This window comes from Phasianus colchicus, chromosome 19, assembly GCF_987193195.1.
Source record: "Phasianus colchicus chromosome 19, bPhaCol1.hap1.1, whole genome shotgun sequence".
Classification (NCBI taxonomy): Eukaryota; Metazoa; Chordata; class Aves; order Galliformes; family Phasianidae; genus Phasianus; species Phasianus colchicus.
Window position 1 is genome coordinate 5276982 of NC_143454.1, and position 21102 is coordinate 5298083.

The 21102-nt window shown below is 43.5% G+C and overlaps 1 protein-coding gene across 2 annotated transcripts in view; it reads left to right on the top strand.

The window, feature by feature from the left end:
• The window catches only part of PAPPA (pappalysin 1), a 345861-nt gene that overhangs the window by 136691 nt on the left and 188068 nt on the right, over positions 1-21102 (top strand). For both annotated transcript variants that reach the window (XM_090121651.1, XM_090121650.1), the window contains one exon: positions 8386-8583. In XM_090121651.1, the coding sequence (XP_089977777.1) occupies positions 8427-8583 (157 nt within the window). In that variant the 5' untranslated portion in view covers positions 8386-8426. The remainder of the gene's footprint in view (positions 1-8385; positions 8584-21102) is intronic.

Genomic DNA, 21102 nt, shown 5'->3' on the forward strand with positions numbered 1-21102 from the left:
ATAAAGTGAGCCAGGAAAAAAGAAACAAGACTGTCAACCATTCAGGCCCTTTTCATTTATGCACTTTCTTTCAGGGCTGCTATTTCAACGCCGTTCTCAAAATTATCAATATTTTTAAAAACTGTTTGGGATGGGATAGTACGGTTCCAGACACAGCTAAATTATTTTGGGAAATAAAGGGTTTTAAGAAGTTGTTTTAAGGAGTAAAATACACTCTGGTAACAAGAGGAAGAAAGTTAAGAGTGAATGTGAGTACACTCTGGCACAGAGCTTCCCAGCTGAGGAACACAATGCAAAAATCCTATTGGCCAAAAGATTTTGTCCAAGACTTTCAAAGTCCAGCATTACCTATAATCGGGTCCAATCTCCTGCTGATCCAAAAGCCAATTTTTAAGCTTAATTCCAGCTGAAATTAAAAACCCATGTCGAGATTTCAGATTGGTGAAAAGGGCCTGTTACCACGCATGCCAGAGATCATTTCTTCTGCCACATTCTGGACCAAGTGCAATTTCGTCTAATAAAAACATTTCTGGCAAAGTTGTGCATTAAGAGTTAGTGTAATCGAATCTGGATGTGAGGAAAGCACGCAAATTTGCTTCCAACTCAGCAAGAGTTAGGCAGGATTTAATCCTCCATGTATTTTTATTATGATATAAAAAGCTGTTATATTGGTATTTTTAATACATTTATCAAAAGGAAACTGCGAATCCAAAGTCACTTCCAAATTTCCCACTGATATAGGAATGAGTAGCTGAGACAGTTCTGAAGTGAACTAAGGCAATGGGATTTTGTAATATGGATTTCGCTGCCAGGAGACCAGCATGCAGGTTTGACTTTGAACCAGTTGACACCAGACCTATACAAACCTTTTCCCAGAGCATTTGCTGTAGCATGAAGCTGATTTTGTACTCCCTGCTCTGTTTGTGCACCATTTTCTGTTGGCTTTCCACAGATGTTTAAGCAAGCCATAGGATCTCCTGAGAATACAAAGCCAGTCACCAGCCATGCACCAGCACACACCACTTAGAGGCCTAAGAGTAGGAGACAGCAGACTTTTCTATTAAACCCTCTTTTTTTTTTTTTTTTTCTTTTGAAAATAGCTTGGCTCTCATTTACTCACCTAAATAAGGTCCAGATTTTCAAAAGAGCCAAATAGATTGCATGCTGAACACTTGTGAAAATAGTTTACATTTCATGTCTACGCTTGGGCTGAGAGCTTTCAGAAGGCTGTCCTTGTGTTTCTTGTACAAACTGGTGGCTGGAGACACCCTGGGATTGATTCTGACTGGTGTCCCTGGGGTTTGCAGTGGTGTGACACCACTGAGTGTGAGTTGCTAGGCTGCTGGGACGTCCTGCAGGAGCTATAAGAGGAAATATAAGGGGACTCCAGTGCAGTATGCTGGTGCTTTGTTCCCGCTCCATAGACACGGCCTTAGGGTCTTTGGCTGGGTTTTTTGGGCTGTTTAATGAATCTTTGGGGCTCAGATGAAAGAGGTTCAGTTTTAAGTCCTACAAAGAAGATGCTTGGAAGGAACCTGATTTTCAGACCTGTCTGTGTTCTTTGAAACATCCCAAATGAGAGCAGAGGCACTCACAGTTGTTGCTCAGATTCGTTCTCAGCCTGTGTGCTCTGACTTCTTGGTTTGCTTGTTTGCTGTTTCAAAGCCTTGCCTCCTGGGGATTGGTGAGGACAAATGCATTAACACTAAAAAGTGTTTGGGAAGGAAGCTGATAGAGCCTGTAAATCGCATATACAGAGTCTAAAGCCCAATTTTGAGCAGCCTAGAGGCATCTGACTATCTTTTTATTCTTTCTTAGTGCCAATTACTTTTGGATGCTGAACAACCAGTCCTGAAGCATGACTATACTACAGTATCTTTCATCCTGAAAAATCCTAAAACTAGACATCAGATATTACATAAACCATACAGGGATCATTTTACCCATCTTTAGAAAACAATCTCTTGTGAGTTTGGAAAGTGTGAGAAAAGCAATGTTGTGCAGGAAGCACCATTTTTAATCGAGATGCTTTCATCTACACAGTGGAAGTCCCTTGCCAAAAGCTCTCTCATCTCTGACCCCTTATTCAGTGATATAATGTAGTTCCTCCTGGGGTATCAGAGACGCTGAGGTCAGCCTTGCAATGTAGTCTGAATTATGGATATTAAAGAGGATAATTGGCATTTCTACCACCTGGTACAGTTAATAAGACAGCATCCAGATCAACTATCTAGAGCCCTGTAAAATAATCATAAGGAGAATAAAGCTATTTTATAGCAATAAAAGTATAATAAGGTTCTCTAAATAGAGTAACAAAAGTTGAACGAACCCAATATTAAAACACTATATATTATTACGTTTTTTTTAAAGTCCATAACAAGGAGATCCTTTGGCACACGAGTATAAAATCAAATTTAACAAGCAAGTTAAATAAGCAATTAGGAGTGGGGATTTAAAACTTTCCAGTCTCAGTTGCTCTAATTTAGCACAAGCAGAGATCTGCCTTGTGCATTGCAGGCTGTCTCTAGTGGTGGCCGTGTCTGAACAACAGTGCTGTCAAAGAGATGGGCACCTTCTGATAAAGATTGAGGTCCTGATTCTCGTGGTAGGTCAAATTCTCCTGAGTGACCCTTTCTTACATGACAGTTTTGTGTCCACATGCTTAGCCAGGGTGTCGGGAGACCCAGATTCAGTTTTCTCTTCTGTCTGGAAGGATTCGGACCCAAGTTTCCTTCTTTCCAAGAAAGATGTCTGCCCAGGGAGCTGATTGCACTGCATTGGGTGCATTTTTTCAGTGCTGGAGTTAGTTTTACTGGTCTCCTAGTAAGAATACAAGAGTCATTGGATGAGGAGGAGGAAAAAATCTGGGGCCTTGTAAAAAAGTATAAGGCCTCCTACCACTTTGCCAGTGGTAGAAGATCTGAGTTCCTGCTGCAGCTCCAAGCTAGTTGAAGCATTTTTCATGGAACAGCTGAGCAAGCAAGGAAGCAAAACCAGAGGAGTTTGGGGAGTTCAAAGGAACCAAGTGAGGTGCCTGTAGGGTTGGCAGAAGTTTTCAGGTTGCTGTTTTGAGCGTAGGAATCTAAATTATGCCTGTCGATCCAAGTCCCGTTTTGGCTTCATCCCGATGCACTCCTAAAAATAATTACCTTTGTCTTAAAAAATGTGTATACACCAAGTGAGAGGCATATTTTCTGTTGGATGAACTCTCCCAGGAAACCATACTATCTTTCTAGCTCAGCCACTGGGATTTTGCTGGCAAATTGCACAGCTATGTGTGAGGTCCTCGGTGCTGTACAGTGACTGATACTGCTGGTATTCACATTTGCATCAGTGCCATTTGAAAACTCTGGTCACTTACAGCCATAAAGTAGACAAGCATCCTATCTGTTTTTCTAATTGATGAATGTGTTGTGAACTTGCTTGAAATGAGGTGGGATATTTTTTAAGCCATTCTCTTGAAGTGTTGTTACAAGAGGGATTTTGCAAAGCTGGACTGGTGTGCTGCCATCCCTGGCAATTCTTTGTTGATAATGGACTCCATCACCTTTAAAGTCTCTGTTTCTGCAATTATTGGAAATGTCATGGATAGTAGCTGACCAGCAAAGTAAAGACAACCAACTGTTTCGGAGGAGTACAGGGTTTCAGCCACATTCTGTGTTGCCATTTGCTTATAGCATCTGTCTTGCTCAGGAGCATGTCCTGGTTTAACTCTCTGCTCTACAGCAGCAGTGCTGGCCCTGCAATCAGCACCTGACATGTCCCTTTTCATTCTCCCCTGTACGACTGAATATTTCCCTTTAGCCATTTTATTTTTACAAAGAAACTTTTATCCATAGCCACATGTGCACAACTCTCAAATGGGCTGTTTCAAATCTAGTCAAGGTCATTGAAAAAAGGTATTTTTAAAGTGGCTAGGGCTCTTAAAAGTCCTTTTGGATTCCCCAGAAGCAAAAAAGCAGCACTTACCCTGTAAGCCTTGTAGATCAAGGATTTGAGTATCTTTCAAATTCCTAAAGCCCATGCAGACTTTAAACTGGTATTCCCAGCTCATTCGCCAAAAGAAGAGGAGAAAAATGAAATGAACTGAAAGCTTTTGCCTTGAGGTCTGGTGCAACAGGCCTTCTGAAGTCTGGAGTCGGAATTGTTTCAATCTATGTAAATATCGGGAAATTAAATTCCATATGTCCCATGCCAGATGCTCCCAGCTGCTGCTGCTGTGTGAGGAACGGTAAGTAGACAGTTTAGCCTTGTCAGGCGGGGGGAAAAATATAATAATTTCTTGAGAGGATGGGAAGGGGGTGGGTTGCCATCTTGGGGTCAGGGGTGATGTGTGCAAGTATGTAGCCAGGGAGCTGACAGCCAAATCGCTGGGCAGTCACTGGGAGTGCTGTGAGAAGCTGCAACGGACAGGTCCCATACAGGGCGTCACAGGACTTGGCGTGAGAGCTTGGCTTTCGTGTGTCTTGTTTATTTCAAAGCATATATAGAAATTGCATGCATATGGAAAACGGGCTTGGACCATGATTGGTTTGAGTGGGTAAATGTGATTTTGTTGCAGCCTGGGAAAAGCAGCCCTGAGAGCACAGACACAGCGCTGAGCCCAGCGGCCACCGCTGCGCCCATTGTCAGCAGTGCTGCCTGGGCCGTACCCCACCCTCATTTATCAGCCTGGCTTCAGACTCTGGGCCAGTCCTTATCTGCATCGTACAGCGGGATTGCTGGTTTATTTGATAGGTTTGTTATTTATATCCCAAGCCTCACGCTGGAAGGGAAAGACATAGAGCGACGTGACCACAATTTCAAATGACCCGTTCTTAAAAAAGCACACCCGCCCCAATGAAACCAGAGAGTTCGGAATCCTCGTGGAAACTCCAGCTGGCTAAAAATAGGCCGTGCCCCTCGCGCTGCCTGTTGTGTCCCACCAGAGGCCCTCCCCAGGGCCCAGCCTACGCTCCGTCCTCCCTCCCCTCTTTTATTTTAGCCCTGTGACAAGTGACTGCTCCCCGGCAGGCAGTGCCTTGCGGCTGGCACCATGGCTGCAGACGCTCAGTAAACAGCAGCTCCTTGGCCGGCTGTGGGACGCAGGAGGGCCGAGGAGTTACTCAGCATTTGTTGTCTGAGGAGACGAGAGTTAACTGTGGAAAAAAACCTGCCGCTTTATTGTTCTAACCTTTATTTAAATATAGAATCTATAACCCGTTTTTCCGGAGAATGTAAAATAGCAGGTTGTTGTTTTGTTTTCTTTTTTTTTTTTTTTTTTTGTATCTCACTCACAACGGCCCCGTCTCATTGCTGAGGTATCACATACTTGCTTATTATTTAATGACGGAGGGAGAGGCTAGGGGGAAAAAAAAACAGCCAACAGCAGCGTGTGGAATAAACCTGTGGGAAGGAGATGGGCAGCGGCTCGTGCCAAGCCCATGGCCCCCAGGGCTCCCCTGCTTGCTGCCAACAAAGCCCCGCTCCTCCCGCAGCACAGCCAGCAGGGCCCGATGAGGCTGTCCCACCTAACGAATTATTTGTGAGCTGTGCCAGTGAGGAGTACTATTAGACGTGATATTTTCTAGTGGGATGCCTGGAAAAAGAAAGATGGAGGGGGGAGGCTACATGTGTGAGGCGAGCTCCTTGCAGCTGCCAGTGTGGTGCTGCTCGGCACTGAGGTACAGGCAGCACATTTGGTGCTGTGTACATCAGGAATCCCTTCACACAGCCATCCCTGCTTGCCTGTCGTTTCCCCGTGGTGTGCTTGGCCCGAGATTCAGCCAAAGACTTTTGCTGAAGACTCGACGAAATATCATACTTATTCTCGAGCAAACCTGAACACATCCGTGGGGTAACATTTTGCACAAAGTGAGGCTTTTGAAGTTTTTAGACTTTGTGCTGCATTGTTCCTTGAAGTCCCTATGGAAATCTGGGCCTCACGTAGTTAATCCTTTACTGATATCCAGGTCGATGTAGGCAAGACAAACAAACTGCACGTGAGGAGGCTGCGTCGTGGTGGCAGAGGGAGGAGAACCCTGAACCCCTGCATACCCGGACGTGCCTGAGGCTACTCTGGACTTTACATCTCTCACCTTTTCCATATGGTTGGTTCTGTGCCATTCTCTCAGCAAAGAACTATGTTCTGCAAAAGGCATGGCTTTTTTTTCTCATGAAAGACCAAGTTTGGGGGCCTTAAACCACATCAGAGCAGCCAAGGTGTGCGTGTGACTATGCTGACAAATTCAATGGATGATCTTACTGCTTGCAAGTCTCCTGCCCTGATGCTTCCCTCCTCCTTCTCTGTCAAGTGTTTTCCTGATATCTTAGGATTTATCCATTTTTGAATGATTGATGTTTTGATTATTTTGATTGTGACTAACAGTTGCCCATGCATCTCCCAGTACAGAAAATGGAACAGTAGAACTAAGAAATTACTTTAAAACCATGTTTGGAAGACGTAGGACCAGGAACTGTCAAGTAAATATAAGCTATCTAAAGAGATTAACCAACCCAAAATGAAATGAAGATAGTGTTTGTGGGCATCCATCTCAGCAGAGTGAGACTGAAAAAGGGGAGTTGAGTTTGCTTGCTGATTTTGGTGTTTTTCTCATTTAGTTAAGAGGGAAAGTTGCATATCTTCTGCAAGCCAACCAAATTAGTTGCGGACATGTTCTGAATTTGTAACGGGATTTGTCTTTGAAATAGAAGGAAAAAAAAGGAAACATTTTACATCATGTTGGTTATCTGAAGGAGAGACTGTGCTGTTCGTGGGACATAAGGAAAAGTTTGACAAGTCCTCTCCTCCAATTCTTCTCTAGCAGGTTTTCAGAGCCAGCGAGGTGGGTCTGAAAGTGATAATCCTTCCTGCCCACCTGGGCTTTTGCATGGCAGTAACTCTCTTGGTGTAAAATTGCGAAGGATTTTTTCTTTTTAATTTCTTTTTGATGGATTGCGTTGAGGCAGTGAGTTCTTCATGTTGGTATTCATTTATTCATTCACAACTTTCTTTGCCTAGTAAGACATGAAAATCTCTTTGATGCTCCCAGAATAAACGTTCAAACTGTTTCAAATAAAGACCATGGTTGCAGGCTAATCAGTGACTCAACCAACGTGTTCTGCTACAAGTTCTTAGCTCAGACCTAATTTATTTTGGAAATTCATAAAAATGCTAAAACAGAATTATGTACATTTCCATGGGCAATGTACAAACAGTAAAGAAAAGAAGAGTGATAAGAATCTAAATTGAATCGAAGGTGCTGAGGTAGGAATAGGTTTGAAAGATTGTCAAAAATCTCTACTTCTGTGTTTCCTCTACTGTTATCCATTATGGCATGTAAGGCATTCACAGGAAAAAGTGACTTTTATGGGGAGTCCCTGTGTGGGAGTTGGTCTCATGTGAGCATAAGTTGCTCATAATTAGAGCGTCTTTCTGAGCAATGTCCCTAAACATGTGGAGTCCTTTTTTCAACTTTTTTCAACTTCTGTAATAATACGGGGTATGAGTTTCCTTTGAAGTGAAAGTTCAAGTTGGCTTTTATTTACCGTAATTTATATACCCACCTTTAACCATGGAAAAAGGGCACTTCTACCATGATGTCAAGGGGGGGGAACCTTCCTCTCAGCTCACCTCCCACAATGTGACCATTATATCAACATATGGCAAACATTTCTCCTATTCTTTGTTTACTCCCAGCAGTAAAAATTCAGTAAAAAGCCAAAGGCCTTCAATAGAGTGAGGAAAACTCAGCTACAACCTTCAGGACAGGAAAAGCAAATACACTTTTAACAAGAAGTTATTGGGACATTGCTAAATATTTCCAAGAAATAAAATAACAAAGGAGCTTGTATCCAAGAGGAGTCACGTATCTTCAGAAAGTATAAGCATAATGGAAAAAAAATCCTAAAGGATTATTACTGAAAAGGTTAGCTGAAATTAAAAGCATGTTTATGCAGCCAAAGGAGTTTGGGGGCTTTAATTCATTAGCTCAGGTTTCATCTAGCAGGATTCCGCCCCCGGCACGTGTAATAAGATTAGTTCATTAATCGTTGAGTCCTTAGGAATTAACATACTGGAGGTGCTTTTCTCCCTCTCTGAAAAGTCCCCTTGGATATATAAACACAGCAGCAATTTTGCTGAATGTGGGATCGGGGTTAGTCCTGCCAGGTTTGGCTTGTTGAGAATGACTGAATCCTATAAACAAGTGAACAGTAGAAGAAATGTATTAGGAAAAAAAAGCCCTTGTTTTGTCTTTTGGAGTTGTACTGCAGTATTTGGCTGATTACACACGGAAATCCTCTGTTAACTCTTAAATAAAGGAGGGAGGAGGGGAAGAATACAGAGTGGTTTCTTTTACAGGATAATTACCTGGCATTTCTGCTCTCTACTCTCCATCCCATTAGAAAAGTCAGGATGAAAGATCCAAAGTGAATGTGAACAGCAGATGAGCTTGTGCACAGTATGGATGGGTGTGCATCCTTGGGCAGAGCGACTGCAGAAGCATCTCTGCCTCCCAGCAAGAGGAGTGCGTGGTCAGCAGTGCGGAAAGAGGGTGTTGGGATTCCCATCCATCCTTCCCTTATCCATCGCCTACACACGAGGTAAGATATGGCCCAATCCTTTTCATTGGCCAAATGGAAAAGAGCCACTTTTGTAAAAAAGTCCTTTAAAAATTGCTTGGGTCATACGTCCATTTACATTGTGCCATGTTGCTGTGCAATTTAAGCAGATTAAAAACACGTTTAACAAAGTGCAAGGAAGGAAGTGCCCCGAGCCCAAGTGGCAAAGGGTCAGAAATGACATGAATGATTAGGTGTGCTGTTGGATATTTTGATATATTGTTGCCTAGTTCTGAGCTTCTTTAAGGACTTTGTAGCAGGAAACCAAAGGCACAAGATTGGGAACTCATGGGAATTTTACCTGCTGGAGGATACTCAATTTTCCTTTTTTTTTTTTTTTTTTTTTGGTAATTTCTGAATCTGTTCTTCTGTCTGCAATCATACACAAGCTGTTTTCTAACCAGGGCATGTTTCACTTCTGGAACTATAGGAAAACATTCCTGATGTTGGCAAAGGAGACCAGGGCGAGATGATTTATGATGAGAAGATTAAAAAGAGCTAAATATGGCTGCTTGGTTTAAAATGACTAAGTAGGCATATGATAACTATCTTCAAACACATAAATACCAGGGAGAAACAGAAATGTCTAGTTTGAGCCAACAGAGGCAAACCTATAGGCAGATGCAGGAAAATAAGTAAAACTCAGGCTGAACATTGAGAGAAAATGCCTAGTAGCGAGACCTCTCGAAAAATCTCAAGATACAACAATGCTCCAGTTGTATTCATGTTGTAAAAGTGGCCCAGCACTACAAATATTGTAATGAGTGCTGGGGATTTTGCATTTATTATGCCCAGGTGAGATTAAATAATGCAGCAAAGGAAGGCTTGATTCCTTCATTAGCCTCTGCAAGGATCTGGAAAGTGAAGGAGCAAATCAGGTAAATCTCTCACTGCCAATAAGTGGAGGGGGACAAGGACCAAAGGAACATGAAATTATCCTATTTGGGCTCAAAGTGCCATCTGAATGGTGAATGTTCTTAATGAAACCATGGCTGCTTTAGTAACCCAATAACTCCTTTACTATTTTAGGCGGCAATTGTAACTAATAGAAGGAAATGTATTTATCTTTTGTTCAAATGCATTATTTATCAGAGTTTCAGGATTCATACGGTGTTGTGGTGAGAAATGTTTGATACAGAGAGTCTAAATTGACTAAGGCAGCTATGCTGTGTGCGCTGGTTTCTGGGATGTAAACCTTAAGTCCAGAACAACATTAAAAAAGAAATAATTCTGCACTGATGTGGCCAAATGAGACTTTGTGCAGTAGAGGGAGCAAGAGATACCAGGTGAGGGTGTAACATGACTGGGATACAGAGCCTCTAAATGTAGAAGGGGGAAAGCAGAGAGAGCCCCCAAATAATCCTTTCCAGATCTGCTGAGCTGATGACCAAACAAGGCTGAGATGGTGATGATCCAGGGGACATCTTGGTTCCTGAGCTGGAATTTTGTTATTTCCTTTGAAGAGAAATCTGTCACCGCAGGATACACCACTGCAGGCAGGGTGAATCCTGCTGAGTTTTTCTTCTATGCCATCCCTTTGCCAGAGAGGGAGCAGTCTGGGGTTACGAATGGCAGAGCAACATGGGAACAACATGAAATAAATGTGGCTATCAGGACATGTTTACAAGCAAAGGACACTGGGCTATGAAATAGTCACAGCAGCGCGATGGTGGAATCCCATTGTTTAGGACTTCGTAAAAGCAGTTTGGATAAAATCCTAGAAAATGTCTTTGGAGACAAACCTGCGCTGGCAGGAAGATGAGCTGGATGATCTAACGAGACGTTTCCACCTCCAGCCCAGACGGTCTGAGCACAGCCTCCCAGGAGGCAAACCGAAGCCCTGCTGCCTGAATCACTGCAGCCGATGGCCAGACCACGGCCCCAGCGCTCAGGACGGGCGTCTCCAGCCCCGCCAGGGCCGGAGGGACCACTGCATCCATAACTCCTCCCTGTGCAAGCAGTCGTTGCACAACCTGGCCCTTCCATTAGGAAGTGAGCCATCCTAATGAACAACTGACCATGAACATCCTAGACGCAATTCCTACACAATCGTTGCTATTTTATCATCGGTTCTTACGTTTTTGCGGCTGCTCCTGCTTTGAAAAAAAACCTGGAGGAAACAAAGTGAGCTCTTTTATGAATTGCTTTTCTTAGTAATTTATGATTAATGGGGTAAATCTTGGAATCCCTACTCAGTTTTCACTTTTTGTAACCCAAGGCTTCTGTTTATTCATGTTTTGTAACAGAACTGTAAAGTATTTCCTTTTAGCCCAAGGCACCTAATCAGGATTAGGCCTGGAGCAGAATATCTTACATTCCTACGTTCCAAGAGTACCTTGATGTGGAATTATCTTTTGTCAACCATAGACTGAATATTCACTTACAGCACTTATTTTTTTTTTCTTCTTCTTTTAATGTATTTTATGGCCTATTTGATCAACTGATTCTGAATGGAGCTATTCTCAGCTCTGCATTTTGTGGATGTGAGTCTTACTAGCTTCTTAGCTAGTAGTGTTGAAAGTGGGAGAAGAATTTGGTTTGTGAAGCTGTCGCTCTGTGGGTCTGAGTGCCATTCACTGCAGTGTGGGCTGTGTAGGGATGTGCTGCTGTGTGGCATACAGGTTCTGGGTCTCAGTTCTACAGGAGCTCAGCCTCAAGCAAGTCATTCTTAGTTCCAGGTTCATGCAGCATCTGCTGTGCATCAGTGACTGTATCTCCTCCTACCTGTTGGCACTTCATCTTGCTCTGTGGACCGACAAGCACTGCAATCTTTACAAGAAGCTTTGCTTTTTTTCCCAAATCCTGGCTCTTCTGAAACAGCATCTGATTTGCAGCAGCTTGAAGTAACAGTCTGTCCTTGTGTCTCCAGTGGGTGAAGATGAGTGACTTGGAGGGAGACAGAACCAAATGGAGGCGGTGTCTGTCCAGGATGCTGCTTTTACTTAATGCCTCATTATCAAAGCCAAACTGAAATGAAGAGCTTTTTTGCAATTACAATAATAGGCAGCTTTATTTAAGTAAAAATTGCTTTAACTGAAAGTGCCCTGATGTGGGATGAGGTTTTTTTCTTGGTTCTGTCTGGTGTTTAGAAAGGTCTCTGTAGCTTTGACTCACCTATTTTAATTTTTAAAAGGTTTATGTCTAGTTACAGCACAGACGTATTATTACACATCAAGGTCTTAGTCATTGTGTTCTCTTGTGTGTGCTTTACTCATTTAGATTTATCTGAGTGGAGGGAGAGAGCCTGGAGGGAAGAGAAAGGTGTGCAGATGGAAGGAAGGGTCCCACTTACCTTTGGGAACAGCTGGCCTTTATTTTTTTTTTGTTATTATTTTTGTCTTACCAGCTAAAGAATGATGCTTTGTGAAAGAATGAAGTCAAGAAAACCACTTTTTTTCTAAGGTAACTTTCCGAGTTGTACACTGTATTGGAGAATCCCATTGAGTTGTAATGTCAGATCTCACCTCTCCACATAACTTTTATATTTACAGTACATTATTTGCTTTATTTTTATACAAAGGGATTACTTGTTCCTTCTTTATTATTATTATTTTTCCTTTTCCGTTAGTGCGGTGTGATGTACTCAGAGAGCTGGGCTGTTACAGTAGTGCTTGGCAGACCTTCCTCAAGAACTGGGCAAAACTTTGACCTTTGCTTTTCCAAAATTAAACCCTGCAGCAAGAGTGTGTAAGTCAGGCTTATCTCCCACCCATCAGGTTGGTTCTGTGGGGTTCAGCCCTCTGCTCTGCTCCATCACTCTCATTCCCCACCCTTCCTGCTCCATCTGTGGTCTGCTGAGCCACACAAGAGAATCAGGACACCCAGACCTCCTCTCGACCCCATGCAGGACTGTGTGTTCAGCGTGAGTCACTTCACCAGGCAAGGAAGTTTGGCCTCGTTTTGCCTGGATATTGGGCAAATTGCATCACCGGGCTCCTGACGGGACAGCTGTGGTCTCTGGGTCTTTCTGGCCTGGTGAGGGAAGCAATGAGCTGGCATGGAGGTGAGGTGATGCTGCCCAGCAGGAATGGCCACTGCAGCCCCCAAGGCAGCCTGGGAATGGTGTGGCTCCCCTTCGTTATGTCTTTAAGCAGGGGCTAATTAGTGAGTGTAAAAAAGGATTACTAAAGAATGCCAACACGTCAGGAGAACTTCTGTGAGATGAAGCAAGCACATTATGAAGAGGAAAAGGATTGGGTGCGTACAGGGAAAACAGGGAAGGACATGTCTGTAAATTCGTACAAAGAAAGGAAGCCAATTACTTTTCAGCCTGTCCTGAACGCAGCTCTGTTTGCTTGTTGTTGCTTTTACCAACAGGGAAGTCAGCCTTTTAAATCTCTCTGGCTGCGCAGGTGGTAGTGTAAGTAGCATAAAACAGAACTTGTCAAATCCAGGAATCTGGCTTGTGGAGAGCAAATCCCAGAATGAGGGAAAAAAAAAAAAAAAAACCCACAAAAAACCCTCAACCCCAAAACAAAACAAAAACACGATACCTAAACCAGACTTCCACTTCTGGGATCAGATCAAAACAACAAAAAGCCCAGAAAGATTAAACTGAGCTCAGCTCAAATTAGTTTATTGTGTAGCATGTTTCTCGAGGCAGAAGAGTTTACTTTGGAATTAAAGCACACACACAAAACATAGCCCTCAACTGGACGTTCGGCGTGCTAATAGTTTGCAGAGGAGTTCAGGGAAGTCGACTCTAAAAAACAGATGGGTGTCGAGAGGCACCGTTGAGGTCTCCACATTCCTCTCCGCGTATTGACATGGGGTTGTTGTGCTGAGATGGTCAGAAACTATGCAGCTGTTTGAGTCCTCTGCCGAAATAGTTCTGCACACGTCCAGCCTCGCAGCACCCCGTAGGGCCCTGTTTTGCCTGAATATCGGGCAAATTCCCCTGCTGCCAGCCCTGCTGCAAACAGGAGGCACAGTGGAGGGCCATTGGAGTGGCTGGGACCTGCCCTGGGGAAGGGTCCATGCTGTGCCCTTGCTGCCCATCTCCACGAACATCTGCATCCATTGCTTCTCGTGGCTGTGGGGCTGCTGTGTGAGTTTCTTCCCAAAGATGTCTCTGGCTGTGTTGGTAGCGTTCTGTAACATTTTGGCAGGCAGAATCTTCGCCGCAAATAATTATTGCAGAGGTGGCATGAAATTGAAAAATGAATTATGAAAATATTTACTTTTATACTTCGAGTAAGAGCTTTCATATCGTGTTTGAGAATAGTTCCTGTTTCTTTCCAGCTGGGTTTATGTTTTTGTGCTTGATGGTTCATTCATCCTCTGAGGTGAGAGAAAGGCAGGATTTTTTTGCTTGAGGTGTCCCCATGGGTCACCCCCAGGTGTCCTTGCTGCACAGGGACAACATGGGATGCCGTGGTAGGAACAGGTCACTGTGAACCTTACTGTCCCCCCAGCTGGGCTGCTGTGTTCCTAAGGGCCCTGGCACTGTGGGGATGAACGTGCTGCAAAAAATCACATGAAATAATGCTTCCAGGTGGAAGTAGTAAACCCACTGCCCCAGTGGCCCTCTTCTCTGGTAGCAGAGGGTGCAACCTTCTGTTATTCCTCACAGTTGGCTAAGGAGTGAAGATGTTGCCCAGTCTAAGGTTTCTATTTTATTTACTTATTTTTAAGGCTGCGGTCTTGGCAATAGGAAAATGCCAATGGCTATTTGTGCTAGTGCTGCTAAGCTCCCTTCCATAGCATCACTGGGCTGTCTGCCCTGAGAAGGGCATTTCTTTTCAAGGTCATCTCCTGAGGACCAAGGATTGCTGTCTCCAGACGAGGCATGACGTCTCTCTCCTTCCCTCTTCCAAGACTGCTCTGCTGGAGGCAGGGCACCAAGAGCTGCACAGTCTGACTGGGACGGGCGTGAACACAAGGACACTGCAGAGAGCAGGAAGAGTGGCTGGGATGGAGAACGGACTGCTCTTTTATTCTGCTTCTACTGCCCTAACTCCAGGCTTCTCCTTCACCCCATAACATCCCCCAAGATTCGACATTGCTCCATTTGGAGAAGACACAGGTAGGATTACAGGGCTCCTTGGGAGCAATTAGGAGGCCTCCACGGGCTCTGACACCACTTCCTAGCTGCCCACAGCTACAAATCTTGCTGCTCCAGCTTCCCCAGGTGGGCAGAGCCTGAGCAGGTGCCTGCCGGCAGTGGGAAGGTATGTGGGGAGCAGGGCAGTGGTGGGTGGCTTTGATGATGAGTTCCTAACAAAAAAGGCAGCTTAGTGTCTGAGGACAAGGTGTCAGAGCAGCAAAGTGCTCGAGGAAAGGACAGCCTTCTCTCCTGCCTTTATTTTCACATTTGACCTTTTGGTTAAGGAGTCAGTCTAATTTCTCGCAGCGTAAAGACAAGATGCTGAATTTGATTGGTGTCCGACTGTGTAAGGCTGTATTTTTGGGCTGGGGATTCATCAGTTTTGCTAATACTCCAAATAATAGCTGCTACTGTTATATGATTCTGACTCTGTGTGAACAGCGTTCATGCTAGCACAGTGTTTTGATGGCACTGATGTATTGTCCAAAGCAACATAATGAAAAACCAAGGTGGAAGAAACTGCCTGACTTGATTGTGGCCTCATATGCCCTTGACTCTCTTTGATGTCAACCAAGGTGTGTGGTGGGGCTTCCCTAGCAATAAATCTCGATGGTTTTATGCAGAATTGCCTTTCAAGAGCAGGGAAAGGCTTGTTTGCTTTAGGTTTTTCTGTGTTGGTGTTATTTTTGTTTTGTTATTGTTTTGTTTTTGCATTTATTCGTTGTTGGTTTTTTTTGGCTTTTTTTTTGGTGTTTTTTTTTTTTTTTTGCCCTAAGGGTTTAACTCTCTAGAAATAACACATAATCAATAACGTTGTTAGTAGCTGTAGTGGAGATGATTAATCCCACTTTTGCCGATGAGTGGTGGCTGATGAGGATGGACGCGTAGTGTTAGGTCCACTTCAAACTGCAGCTGGGATACTGTGCAAATTTAAATTCTAACTCATGTTTTACGAGTTTGTTGTTTTCTCTGTGCTTGGAACAGCCACAAGAAGGGCTCTATTTATTGACTGTTGAGCTCAGTCCCAATGAAATCCTTAGGAATCACAAGAAGTCCATCCAAATGTCGTCCATTAAATGAGAATCAAAACAGAAACCAAACTTCTCGTTCTTCCTAATATTGCTGCTGGAGACGTGGCCCCTGAAATCAACCAGAAGCTGGTAGAAACTGGTGAACTTGAAGCTGTTAACAGGCTTCAGTAGGGTTACAGGGAGAAAGGATGAAACATTTCTTTCTTCTTTACATATTTGTTTGTTGTACATTTGAACCATCTCCATGTGCCATGTGACACCAGCTTTTAAATTCCTCATTGATTCGAGAAAGGATTTCTGTTTAAAAATCAATGGCTTGGGATGGCTGGTGAGGAACAGGGAAGGAAAGCCCATTTTGTGTTTGTGTAACATTTGCTAGAATTGGTTAAACAGACACACATCAAAATAAATGCTGTAACCTTTCAATAATGTTTAGTCTTCCTGAGAATGAACATACTGTGAGTATGTGTGTTAAGTATACACCATTAATAGTCTCTGTGACATTTGGGCTGGCTCCACAGGGGAAATGAAGGGCATGCACTGAAAATGGTATCAAAGGGGAAAAATAATCACCTCAAGTTACAGAAATAAAATTTACCAGAAGTTGCAAGAATAGAAATAGGTTATTTGGGTTCCTTTGATTGAATTTGATCCCTGTGATGTTGCCATCAGAGGATGTAACTCAGGTCCTTGCAGAGCCCAGATTTCTTCTCTGAAGTTGTCACAGGAATGAGTCCAGAAATTCCTAGGAAGTGTCATAGATGATGGATAATATTGTAAGTTACTGCTGTTGCTTAAAGGCAGTAAATGTTTCTTAAATTCTGGCTCTCTGTTTGTCCTTTCCTTTCTGTTTGGAGTGATAAAACAGAAAACCTAAGTACCAATGGACAAATTCCTGCTACAGCTGGTTCACTATGGCACAGCCTCTGCCTGCTTCTGCAGGGTCACAGTGCCCTGAGATGAGCAACTGCAGAGAGGTGAGGCTGGTCCAGATGTTACTGAAGTAATTCCATCAAGGCAGAGCAATTATGATGGAGAAGGTGATAAAGCCAGTGAAATTAGTACTATTAACATCAGCAGCCATATATGCTGAGTTTAAACAGTTTGGGTTTTAATTTATTTTGATTGTTTGTTGTCATTGTGTGTGTATTTGCTTAGGGACTCGTGCTCTAGCTTCAAAACTCTTCTTTTCCTTTTTCCTTCTGATGGACTCAGTGGCACTGGTTAACTATTTAAGTTTATTTCCACTAGGAATTAAGCTGAAGAAGACAATGACTGAACTGAAACTCTTGGGCTGTATCAGGTTTAGCTTAGGCTCCAGAAAGCTTGGTTATTCCCTTTTTATTAACTTTTCTTGTCTCCCTTCATCCCTCAATGATAAAAATGGTTATTATTTCTGGACCACTGAGCTATGACTATTTAAATTGTTTATTGGTGTATAAAGGCTGATGTGGTTTCATGGTGGATTGTATCACCCTACAATAAACAGATAAAATGAGATGGGAAGCCTCAACCTGATGGATTAATGGTGAGTTAGATCAGATCAGGAACAGCATTTGATGTCCTATAGACCCCAAGTTCACCCAGACCTGTCCACGGCTGCCTTTTAAGGCTTTGGATGTTGCAATCTCTAGAGAGAAGTCCCTAAGGATGGCTGCAGAGTGTGCAGCTTCCTCTTTACAGTGGACATACATTCAGTCTTGAGAAAAAAAAACAAAACAACTGGTGCATTGCCCAGCTCTGGGGTGCAGTTTGGGTGAATGTAGTTGTCAGAAGTTTATGTAACAACTGCATCAGCTTCTTACATCTTACATTAGCCACAGGGTTTGGTTTGACAATTTTCCATGGCTCTTAACATAAACCAAGCTGACAGAGAGGTGCTGCAGGTGAAATCAGAGGGCCTTTATGGAATACCTCTGGTAATAGGATGACTGGGGAGTCAAATGCAAATCTATTAATTTTGTATCATCCTTTGCATCAGCCCTGGCCTCAGGGAATGTTCCAGGGTGGACTGGAATAGGCTGAGATGGGAGCAAATCAGGGCAGTGCTCAGACAGACCTCCGTTTGGCTCTGGCTCTGCAGGCAGATTAAACTGGTTTTCCAAAGATTTTATCACCAGTGTGACTCAGCATCATTAAATTTGAAAGCAATAGCAAAATTGGTGATCAGAAGGAGAACTTGGGGGCCATCACTCAAAATGTGATGGCCTATAAGTCAGAGCCGCATCCAGATGACTCATGTTCTTGCGAGTCTCTCAGTCAATGCTTTTTACACACAGAAGAGGTTTGGAAAAGCTTCTGAACTGGACCCAGCCGTCAGTGGTTTGAGGTTCACCCATTACTATTTTCTGTCTTGCTTAGGCAAGGGTTTAAATTTAAAAAAAGAACTTATTGTGTAAACATTAAACACTTCATTTAAATATTAAGCGTTAAAGTTACAGGTTGGTTTTGTGCTTAAGCATGGAAATATGGAACCTAATTTGCAGGAGTGTGGGAGCCAAATCAATTTTGGGACTGGAGCGAGCTCAGCTCCTTGCACTTAGGATGAGTGCACTGCTTACAGCTATAACCAAATGTCTGCAATTTCACTTTGTGTCCTGGAATAGTCAATATTTGGAATAAAAGAGAATTTATTTGCAATTGTAATATTCCCATGGTAGGAACTGAATTGATATCTGAGCTCATTTGAATAAGTATATAAGAAGACAAAAGCCCTATTCTGTAAAGGCTTTTGTGTACAAACAAAACTTCGCATCCTGGGAGTAGCTGCACGAAGCAGCAATCATTATGTGTATATTAAGAATGTACATATGTCTTCACAGGGCTGGGGATGTAGATATTCTTCTTCTGACAGCCAGAACAGATTGAAATAGAAGTATGGAAATTGCCAGTACGATATTTGTTTGGGGAAATTTTGGAAAACAAGGAACTATTGTGTAAAACCTTCCTCCTTGTTGAGGCTTGTGGTTTATTCCCCTCCCTCCTCCAACAATTACAGAATTTCTCAAGAGCAACTTAAGAATTGTTGAGTAAAGGTCATTTATCTTGTATAGGATGGCTTTTCACTCAGAAGGATTTGATGCTGGAAGTTACCCCAGTACAATATAGTAGCAGGCTTGCTAATGCTGGGCTTGAATGTGGATGTTTGGATGCTGTTGGCGAGGGAAAGGAAAGGCTTAGAGAAATAATAGCCCGTGTTAATTTCTTACCTCCAAGAGTGCCATGATGGCATCTGAAGACCAATAACATTCCTGCAAATGAAAACAGAAATGACAGCCAAAGAAAATATCCTCCTCATTCATTTAAGATAGCAGCCAGCTCTACCCACTCTGGTTAGATTTGCTTGGTAATGAGAGGAAGTTGTGAGTCAGGGACTTGGATAGCATTAGTACCACATATCATCAGCTTTCCTGTAGCCAGGCTGCCATTGCAGTGCAGCTCGTTGTGGTGGTTCCTGAGCATTGCTGCCAGCTGATGATTGCCCAAGCAGCCAGGTGGTGTCAACTTGCTGTGTGTCAAACAAACGTGTTTGTTTTCCTTTGGAGATGGCAAACAAATCTTCCGTTGCTCACCTAGCTCCATCTGTTGCATTTTTAGGCAGTTTCAGCCCAAGACTGTTTTCCACATCTTTGTTAGTTCTCAGTTACAGGCACTTCTTCAGGCTTGGACTTCAAGATTGCTTTGAGGCTTTGTTTGCCTCAAAGCCTTGCTTTGTTTGATTGCTTTGTGGTTATTTGCTTTGTGTGTCCTGAAGGCTGCCTGCCCAAATGCTGTCACATCTCAGATCAGCAGGCCACGCAGAGTAACTCTCCCTACTCACTGTGCCTTTGCTGAAGTCCTGTTGCACCCCTAATAGTCCAAAGGATGGAGATAAGACCCAGTTAGGCTCCTAGTGCCTCTCCAGAAATGATTCAGTTTAACCACCTCTCTGGATATAAAGAAAACCATACAATATCAGCCAGACAAAGTCATGCCCGTCACCATCTCAGACTCGGCAAAGTGTCCGAAATGACGGCACAGGAGCTGATGGCTGCAGGGAGCAGAGCTTGGCTGCAGCTGTCTGGCCTGGGCCTATTACGTGGATAAGCAGCCCGCTCCTGTCTCCAGGGCTGTCAATCTGGAACCTTTCACCAGCACTAAATTCACTTTAGAAAAATAAAATAGAGAGACAGAGAGATTAGTCAGACTTCTAAAATGCTTCAAGAAACTTTAATGTTATTATCTAAGCAGAAAGATATCCAGCAATTCCTCAGCTATTTAACATAATAGGCAGTTGCTGACAAACGACGTTATCGAGCGCACACTCTTGAGTGAGGAAGAACGATACGATCTTGCTTAAATTGTATTTTAACAAACATGCCTATCTAACAATTAAGCTGGAGCAATTTTACCCTAATAGATGCATTTGCTGCTTAATATAGAAATTTACATGTTCATTTGTAGCCCCCAGAGATCGCACAGCTGCCAGATTCCCAGCTGCCACCACCCCATTCCTCCCCTTATGACTTGCTTTCAGCTTTGGCTGTGAGCACTTGATCCAACGAGGCACTTTAAAATACAAATCCTACTGTTTTCGTGGCGGTGGAGCTGAGTTCACTGGGCTGTGTTGGAAGAAGGCAGTCTGCCAGCCAGACACCCTTAGATGCTCACCTAAGCTGATTTTACTCCCTCTGATGGCAAAACTACCTGTTGCCCCTCCATGCTCATCAGAATCCTGCTGCATTATACGCAGCACTACGAAAGCCTGGGAAGGGTGATCCTCATAAGTCATTGAGTGTGTCCCTCCTCCTGCCTTGTGATACTGGGCCTTATCCTGCCAAGTTCTGCTGCTGCAGTGGGATGTCTGGGGCCATTCGAGCCCACAGAAGGAACGGGTCTCTCTGGCATAAGCTCTGCTGTCCCATCCACCAGGCGTTCCCCAGATAAGGAGCTTACAGAGGGAGGTGGCAACATGCAACTTGGGCGCTGGCAGCATTTTTCCATTCTCCAGTTACTGAGTAGTTCAGCTTGGGACAGACACAAGCCTGATGTAATGCACTGTGTGCTATTTCAAGGAAACAGAGCCCATGTCCTTCAGGTCAGCCCTTGGAAACGTTAGTAGATAAGAAATCCCAGTCGGAATGTTTCTAATAGATGAGAGAAACAGGTAGTGCTTCCTTTCTGCTCTGCCAGTGGAATATGGATATTTCATCTGAAATCCCAGAAAGAGGTGCCTGAAGCTCCACATTCCAAGTGCACACATGCTTTTACCACTGAGCTAGCAGAAGGTGGCAGGTAGGAACAAATGCTTGGCTAACAAACAGGTACAATTTTTAGAGTTGTGAAATCTGTTATGTGTGCGCTAGTAAGACAGAAACCCATGAAATGGTGTGGGTACTTTGCTCATTTTCCTTTGGGATGAAGAAACAGAGGCTTTTGGCTTAT